At 42.5% G+C, this 9,416-nt stretch overlaps 1 protein-coding gene across 1 annotated transcript; it reads left to right on the top strand.

Moving 5' to 3' along the window:
* Positions 1-336: 336 nt before the first annotated feature.
* Positions 337-5,299, top strand: LOC123122579 (uncharacterized). The gene is made up of 5 exons (XM_044542795.1): positions 337-838; positions 2,503-2,611; positions 2,929-3,166; positions 3,309-3,879; positions 3,982-5,299. The coding sequence occupies exons 3-5, from the start codon at positions 3,038-3,040 to the stop codon at positions 4,935-4,937; spliced, it is 1,656 nt and encodes a 551-aa protein (XP_044398730.1). The 5' UTR covers positions 337-838; positions 2,503-2,611; positions 2,929-3,037; the 3' UTR covers positions 4,938-5,299.
* Positions 5,300-9,416: the final 4,117 nt, after the last annotated feature.

Below are 9,416 nucleotides of genomic sequence, written 5' to 3'. Positions count from 1 at the left end.
GATGTCATACATCTTTTTCGTCTTTTCTTCTTTCCTTTTTTGTTTTTCCTTTTTTTCTTCTTCCTAGTTCGATGATTTTTTAAAAAAATTCATGAACTTTTCCTTCAAATCGATGAACCTTTTTTTTTCAAAATCACTGTTTTTTTAAAAATCGATGTTTCAAATTTGTGGATTTGTTTTTGAAAATTCATAAACCTTTTCCCAATTTGATAAAAAATCAAAATAGATGAACCTTTTTTAAAATTCGTGAATTTATTTTCAAAATCAGTGAACACTTTTGAATTCATGATTTTTTGCGACTTTTTGGTTTTTTTCTTCAAATGCAATCGAGGGAGCTCCCCTTCCTTTGCCCCCTTCTCCTCGCCTGAGCAGCTCCCCTCCCCTCTCCGGCAATAACTGCCAACCACTGACCCTTCTTTACCGGCAACCACGGCGGCGCCACCGCTAAACCGACCGCGAATGTCCACCACCGCCGCCATGAGGTGCACCTTCGCGGCGCCGGCTCGTGGAGCAGCACCTATCGTTACTGCCCCAGTGTCCTGCCGCACCTCCACCATGCGCAACTGCTTGAGCACGGTCTCCACCCCGACCTGCTCGCCGCTTCCAACCTTATCTCCTCACATGCGCTCAGGAACGCGCTGATCAACGCATGCTCCAGGAACGGGGCGGGTTCTTGGACGCCAGCAAGGTGTTCGAGGAAATGCCGAGATGGGACATCATGTCCTGGAGCACGGCCATGGCTGCGATCGTGCGACAGGGGGAGGTGGCCACTGTACCACTTCATAAGAATGTCTTAGAGATGAAGCAGCATACAGTCTTGGGTAAAATTCTGAGTCAGGTATCAAGCTTGTATCTCATACAACAATATAAATCATCCATTTGTACTTTTTTTGTTGTCTTTCATGCTTTGTATACATGTTAATGGCATGCTATGTTATAAGGTTTTTTTTTTCTCCTGTTTCAAGTTTTAACTCACTGCTAAGATATGAAGAAGCCTGATTTAGGTTGCTGTGATATTTATGATAACTATTCACACATGATGTTTTTTGTTTGGCATGCATCTGGGTCATACATTAGCATTTCCTTCAAAAAAGGAGATTGACAGGGCTATGAGTTTTGGGATGCACCAAACCAGAATATTTAAGTTACCAAGCAGAATGTCTATCAGGAACAAGAAATAAATGGTTTGCGAGATGTTTTAGAAGTTTAAAGATACAATTGTAAATTATTTTGTTCTGCAACATGCCTGCAAATGATGAGAATGATATAATTGTGTGCGAAATAAGTTTTTCACATAAAACAATACTCAAGATTTTTTTTTAAAGAAATGTCACCCAATTTTATATGGACGCAACATGTTAATACAATCTCCCCATGATAATCAAGACAAAAAGTTGACTTGTCTTTTACTTTTCTTCTCATAAAGGCATCCGAAAATCACATGTATCTTCTTTTAGAGAGATCATGTTTTATGACATGCCCCACAAATGCATCCCGCTCATCCACATACATGTAGCAAGTCAAATCACCTTGAACCATGTCAGAATTTCTAGCAAATTCACCAAAGTACACCATCTAAAAATTGCATACAACTGGAATCACGGCACACAGCACAAGTCAGAATGCACACTAAATGGTTCAGATATAGCTTGTAGATGAACCTGGCACAAAGGAAGTGAGTGTACCGTGTCACATAGGGGGGACGTGTGTCACTCCAACCACCCGGGGGAGAAAATACCTTCTAAAAAAATGAAGCAACGGGTCAGTTACATGTAATTGAATGTGCTCAAAATCCAGCCCAAAATGACGAAATCTCTCATAAATTTATGCATTAATATAGCACTAGAAACAAAAAGCATTGAAAGGCCAAATGAGCTCATCAGTGTCCATGTCGAGTTGTCATTGAATCGTAATCAAATCTTTATAATCACTCCTAATAAAGAACGAAACACCTCAAGGTTATCTACAAAAAGGGTAGACGGACATCTTTCACCAGTATCGTGGGCTTCTCCTGGTGATAAGGTGAGCTGAAAATTCTCTCGTGTTTTCGGGAGTTTAGCTCTCTAGTCTCTGCGCTGTTATGCTTGATTTTGTTGTGCGAAATCTGCTCTTTCCCATCTATTTGTTTTTGCTACGATCTTTTGGTACGCCCTGGGCAGAAAGGTGTGGGGGCACGGGGAGATTACCTCTATTCTTCCTTGCTTGTTGATCCTGCCTTGCCCCCTCTTGTTGTGTGTCTCCTATTTCTTTTAGTTTCTCTTCAACTGTTTGTTTGTGGAGGTGAAGGTTCGTGGAATTGCTTTGTAAAGTTCTGTTTTCTGCACATTTCATGTTCGGAATCCTTTTCCTGTCACATTTTGTTACAGATCTGGATCTTGTCTACGATTTTCCTCGCTTTGCATTTATTTTCATCTTCATTATTATGTATGTGTCCTTACTTTCCATAAATGCCAACTTTGAGGTCTCTTGCTGAGGCAAGCTAACCGCTTTTGTCTGCTTCAGATAAGGAGGAATTGATTAAGCCAGCAGACATAATCCAGTTTCTTGTGGTCTAAGGACTCTTGGCTGGATAAAACTCCTTGTACACCATTGCTTCACATTCGAGAACTTTGTAAGTACAAGGCATCCTTTCTTGTTTTCTATCGCTTGTTGATCAGAATTTTCCGAGTATCTGTCAAGTGATGGATCTTTGCTGTGGTGTGAAGTCATACTTGGTTGGGTTCCTAACGCCTTAATTGCCACTGTGTAGTATGAGTGTGCAAATCATACATGTTGAACCATTTTAATGCTCTGACTGAATATACCAAATCAGTCACAAAAGAAAAAGGATACCAAGTTCATGCATTTATTTTGTTCTAAATATCCTTCTTATTATATACATTTGATGATACTACAATAACCCATCATTTATCTGTGGATATTTATTAGGACCAGGAACAAAAGTTGAAGGCAAGACCTATCTTCCAGAATACTCTGTACTCGGCCACTTGCAGATTGTAGAGTAAACTTGAAAGGCAATTGGTGGTTATCATAACACATGGAGAATAAACCAATTGAGCATATTAGTAACCGCTTCACAGTAACACCCACAAATGGATCTGCATATGCTGAGAAGGAAATGCTAAAGCAGACTATACTTGCACAGGAAGCTACATTCCGGAAACAGGTAGATTATGACATTACCCATACTATGTGCTTTCAGTAGTCTAGAGATTGCTTACATATGCAAGTGATGTGTTTTTTCTTATATTTGTCCATAGGCGTAATTGTTTCTCATTCCTGTACGGTTTTGACACCTTTATTTATAGGTCTATGAACTTCATCGTCTGTACAAGGTTCAGAAGGACCTAATGGCATTACAATGCCGAGGAGGTGAATCAAAGGGATATTCTAAAGCCATATCATATTCATTACCATCTGGGGGTATAAGAAGAGTCCAGCAAATGGGGCCTCCTGCAGGACATGATACGAGGAAACCTTCTGGAAAATTCATGAAGGGAAAAAATATAGAGCGTAGCTTGAACAGAGTGTCTATGAGGCATAGCAATAGCGGGTCCACAAAAGAAATGCTCCTTCAGGTTCCAGCTGACGCAGATGATAGTGATGATGATGTGGTGACAGTATGGGAGAACCCTGCAAAGAGTTTGCCAAGAAATAGTGGTTCAGTTGTTGGTACAAATCTGAAGCTTAGCATTGAACGCACCTCACCCATGGACAAGAATTGGGCCACTGGTTTACAGCCATCAGGTGTCTCAACAGTGAATGCTTTGAACAAAAAAGTGATAGGGTCATCTAGCACTATGAAGAAAACAAACTTCCCAAGTGTGGGTGCCTCCAGTTCTAAGAACCAGTGTTATTCATATGGCCATAAATTAAAAGGTAATATTTTCTTAATTTATTTAGAAACTCGTATATCTTTATGTTTTAAACCAATTTCTAAGCATCAATGCACACTAAGTGTATCTTATTTTCATTTTCTAGATCGAAGCAGTGGCATGGAGTGGCTCACACACAAGAAAACTGGTGTTGATTCCTCAACCGCGCATTACCAGTCCAGCTCTAGCATCGTCAATCCAGGAATATTTGCAGCATCCAGCTCCAATGCTGCACCCAGATCTCTATGGCAAAGCAGCGCCACAGATTACACGACTAGGAGGCATTATGCTGACGCTGAATTGCCCAGCGCTCAGAATGGCCGACTTCCAACATTTCAAAGGTATCACCGCCTTCATTCATCAGAGATTCCTGGAGGGGCTCAGTATCAACATCCTTCCCCATTTTATGATTGTCCCAAGGATGTGAATCTGAACAATGGTCCTCGTGATGCAACTGCCACTCTGGGACAAGCAAGTGAGAATGCATCAAAGGAAGTCTTGTGGGACAGAAAGAAGCTGCGAAACTCGACGAAGAAAATCACCATGAAGAAATCACAAGTGTTACCGAGTCATGAGAATCGGCATTCCCAGATTTCGCCTGGTTCCATGGGTTATTCAGGAGGTAGCACAAGAATTCTTGGTTTCACTATTAGTGCAGCCACCGAGAAAGATTCTCACCGCCCATCAACTTCGTCCACTACACACATGGGCGCAGACAGCACACCCTTGAGCAAGGGTGTAGCTGACTTGGAAATGCAATTCCAGAACAAGAAGGATGGCACCAGTGTCAGAAACCTCATTGACCTGAACGTTGCACTGCCGTTCATGGATGTTACAGAGATGGATGCCCGCCAGTCAGAAGGCGACAGTGTTCCTGAAGAACCAGATGGTCCTTCCACTGCTGCAGCAAAGAATCTCATGGTCATGCATACGGGTGAATTCCAAGCAGGACCACCTCAAGGTAATATTCTGCATTGGTTTGCTGGCCTTGCAACATCAGGGGAGAGCACAGTGGTCTGTAGTAGTGAAATGAACAATGTTGATACGACTCTGAAGCTTTGACGCTGCAACAGTTCGAAACCAAAGACTGTGTTTCCGATAAAGCCAATTCAAGCATAGCGACACCTCAAGAAGACATCCAGAAGGACATTATGTAGGTTCAGATTTAACTTTAGATTTCTTAGTTGATGGGAATCTACTACTCCCTCCGATCCTAATTGTCGCTGATTTAGTACAAAGTTGTACTAAATCAGCGACAATTAATATGGAGCGGGGGGAGTAAGAAGTTTCAGAGAAATGAGGAACTAGCCCTATAGTTCACAACTCTATTGCGGGCTCTAGAAACGTAAACATCTTTCTTGTTACCTTTGTTTTACAACAAATTCTGGTTCAGGATTTCTTTTTTGAATGAATGCTTTGTTTGAATATCACCGCCTTTGAGTGCTCTGGTGGTTCCATTTAGCTCCTGGCCATGCTGGCATGTTGACAGCGTGATGCGATGTTATGTTTTGAGTTGCTGGAGAACAGAGCTTAGCAAAATGCAGATGCTATTGTTATCTCAAGCTGTCATTTGTGGTATACTTTTCAAGCTGAGCAGGTCGTTGATTAAGCTCTGCTAGAGGTGGTTGAACCATACAACGTATTGGAGCCAAGGCTTTCTGTTTTTAATAGAAAAGTTCATGTATCACTTAAGCAATTTTGAGATAGAAGAAGTATGTTTTTGTTTTTTTTTTAGGGGAAGAAGTATGTTGTAAGTTCAGTATTTCAAACAGGGGGGGTCTAGAACACTCTGCTGGGGTCCTACTGACATCTGGTTGGGCCGGGGCTTGGGCTGGGCTTCTGCTTTTGCTAGGCTCATCTAGAAGCCTTGGTTGGCCCGATGTTCAAAATGAAGCGAAACACGATTATTCGAAAATCACCGGTTAAGGTAAAAACTCCTCTGATGGGGACACTTGTTGCCATCAAAGAGTTTTGGTGAGCTTTTTCCATCTGGCTAGAATTACATCTCCAGGACCATATATACAAAACCTACGGATGACCAAATTAACAGATTCATCAGCTGGTGCTACATCTAGATGCTTCAACTGTTCATGGTTAGACTTGTGCTCTGCATGCAGAATTTACTCTATAAGAGGAGTGTTCAACTCTAATGACATGACTCTTAAATCTGCCGATTTGTTGCCAAGTTCCTGTACTTCCGACTCTAATGATAGTCTTTGAGGGAAAAATGTATCACGACTTACAATGCACTCTCAGGCTGCAGTCTTCCACTATGGATGCAAGTACTTTGCAAGCTCTTTTTACAAGTTTTCAAACAAGCTATTGTTAGTGCTGGCTGTACTCCTACTCCATATGTCAAATCTAAGCTCCACTGGGAAAGACAAGTATATGACCATCGGACTTGAAGACTCATGCTGTAATTGAGACTTGAACTTTGTTTATAGGATTTCACTGGACTTGTCCCATCATATATATACAAAATAAAAAAGAATTTGAGACAACCGGTGCTGGTGATGCGGAGATCCCACATCATTGCAAGTGTAACCTTGCCTACAAGCTCTTCCTTCCCGCAAAAAAATAAAAATAAAACACTTCCTTCAGCATTACTGTACTACTAGTTTTGATTTAGATCTGTATAACTTATGCCCCTTTGTCCTTTTTTTTCATTCGAAAAGGAGGTTAAAACCTCCGGCATCTGCATGGAATGTCCATCTTGGAGTTACTTGTTTGACTGAGATGTGCTTGACAAAGATATTAACAGTTCCTTTGAGTTTATTTGACTTATAATGTGATTTTCAATTGAGTGAATTACATAACATATAGATATGCATTATTATGTGGCTAGTAACTGACTTCTCCTGTTTAAAAACAAGGTGTGGGGGTTGATCTTTGTTTTAGTTTGATTTTCTTAGGTATATACCTTAGTGATTTTTTAAAAACATTTGTTTTTAGGTATATACCTTAAAAACATTTGTTGTGATCGCAAAAATGTTATCTTTGTTACGGTCGAAGCATGCAAACATTGACATTACGACAATGCTAGAGCAAGAGCGGATGAGCAGAATACTAATAAAAATATTGAAAAGTTCAAACATTAAATTATTACTCCCAAATATTCAACTGATTGGTCACCAAAAAAATATATCAAAAGAATCTTTCTAACTAATAATGTTGATATGTTATGCATTGTTATGCCATTAATTTTTTGTGTGGTCATTGTGGAGAGTGATTGCGAGCTAGATGCACCATTGATGCGGTGGCAAGCTTGGATGGGTGAAGCAGAGCTGGAGACAGTGGCTAAAAGACGCCGTACGTGTACACACCACAGGTTCTGTCATGCTGCCTACGTACATTGTACATTGAGTAATCTTGTGAGCTTGAGCTAACCAATGCGACCTCTCCCCGTCGATCTTGTGAGCTTGAGCTAACCAATGCGATCTTTTTCAGAATCCATGAGCTAGCAGCTTTCCTGATGCCTCCCAGCCCTAAGCTAGCTACAACCGATGATTCAGTAAAACAAATTTACACTCACTTCATAAGATAGATGTGGGGATGTCCTTCTAAATCTCATCATTGTGTTTCTATGTTCTTTGACTCAAACACATTCGAAGTGTGGTTACCTCTCTATATAAAGCCACCAGCGAAGCCTCGGTCGGTAAAGATACCATGTGAATTCCCAACTACTCCAAAACATTTATAGTCACCACACGTGTTAGCCTGTCCATATATGGTACCACAATTCGCCAAAAAAAAAATCACTCTCCACAACTCCCTCGACCTAATCTCAGGTTCCGCAAATACACTAATTTAGTTGCGGAACTCTTCCAGATTCCAGTGCGAGGAATTCTAGATGGTGTATGTGATCACAATATAATTAAGCCCAAAACAGGCATGCAGACAAGGTACCGTAACAGTGCAAAGCAAATAGAGGATGCATCAAGCCATCCTCAAAACAGTATGTATATTACTACTAAGCTTACTGACAAACGCAGCTCTAATACAGTAACAAGTCACAGCTTCCTGTGCATGAAGAACAAGACAGACAAAAAAAAACAACTAACGTATCCAAATCGCGGGCGGGCTCCACCCCACCGCAGTGAATAGCTTCGCAACCGGGAAGCAGACTCTTTCGATGTATACAAAATGCAACCGAACAAATCCATGTACTATATCCCAATCAACAATTGACCTGCAAAATCAACACCCCAAATTCAATACCACCGGTGGGATCTGCAGGCTTGCTGCGAACCGGTGGTCCGCCGCCGCCCGCCGGACTTGGGCCGACCGGCTCCTCCATCCTTTCTCCTCTCTCCCCCTCCCTCATCCCGTCCTTGCTTTTCTGAATTGTTTTGTGTCATTGCTTTTATGAACTGCTTTTCTGATTTTTTTTCCAAGATTTTTTTGACAAATTGGTGTCAACCATAGAAGAAAAGAAGCATCATGAGGCGAAACTGGGTACAAATGAAGCTGCAAGACGTACTAATGGAGTTGAAAATGTATTCTCAAGATCCTGGTTGAAGAATTTTTTTTTGAAACGTCACCGGGGGCAGAGGAAGACTGCCCACCTGAATTTTTCATATCATCAGTTCCAACCGGACTTACAGGGAGAGGGAGACACTAGAGAGAGAGAAGGGGGGGGGGGGGGGGGGGGGGGGGGGAGGGGAGGCAGGTCTAAGACCTACAGCAAGGCAGCAAAATGCTGCACCCAAGATTCCAGGATCGTCTTGCAGATGGTGCGGGAGCATCTCCATCTCCAAAGGGAGACATCGGCAGCAATGCAGCGAACAACCTCAAGCGGAGGGAGGTCCTGACCACGAAAGACCCTGGCGTTCCTGCTTTTCCAGATGTTCCAGAGAATCGCAATACTCACCGTTGCCCTGAGGCGGGGAGGATCCGGCAGGCCCGCACCCCGAGCTGCGCACAGACTTTCAACAGAGGGAGCTGGCGCAGCACCCGGGGTGATCACGGCCCAGACAGCGCAAGCATGGCTACACCCGAACAGCAAATGCACCAGGGTCTCCTCTTCACCGCAAAACGTGCAGGCAGCGCTGTCGATGATATGTCTTCGGTGAAGCAGGGCGGCGCACGGGAGGCGCCGACGGTGGCACAACCATAAGAAGAACTTGCACTTCCCCGGGGCAAAGCTGCGCCAGATGGTGGATGAAAACGCGTCCAGCTCGTGGATCGCCATGGTGGAAGAAATTTATTTATCGGCTGATTGCAGTGTTCGTGGTCATTGCGGTGATGTGAGTTCATGTCGCGTCGCCTCCATGTATTTACTAAAACATTTTGCTACGCTCTTTTATTTTTGGAGAAAGAACCATGCTGTAGCTACCAAGATGGACGGAGACATTGAATGTCCATATTGGAATTAGTTGTTTGACTGAGATCTGCTTGACAAAGATATTGACAGTTCCTTTGACTTTATTTGACTTGTAATGTGATCTTCATTTATTACCGAAAAAGGGTTTCCCCCCGCTTTGTATTCCAAAGCAACCAACACCGAGTACAGATAACGCTGTGGCGAGCAGCACAACACAC

The sequence above is a fragment of the Triticum aestivum genome, chromosome 5D (assembly GCF_018294505.1).
Source record: "Triticum aestivum cultivar Chinese Spring chromosome 5D, IWGSC CS RefSeq v2.1, whole genome shotgun sequence".
NCBI classification, from domain to species: Eukaryota; Viridiplantae; Streptophyta; class Magnoliopsida; order Poales; family Poaceae; genus Triticum; species Triticum aestivum.
This window is presented reverse-complemented; position numbering and strand designations above follow the sequence as displayed.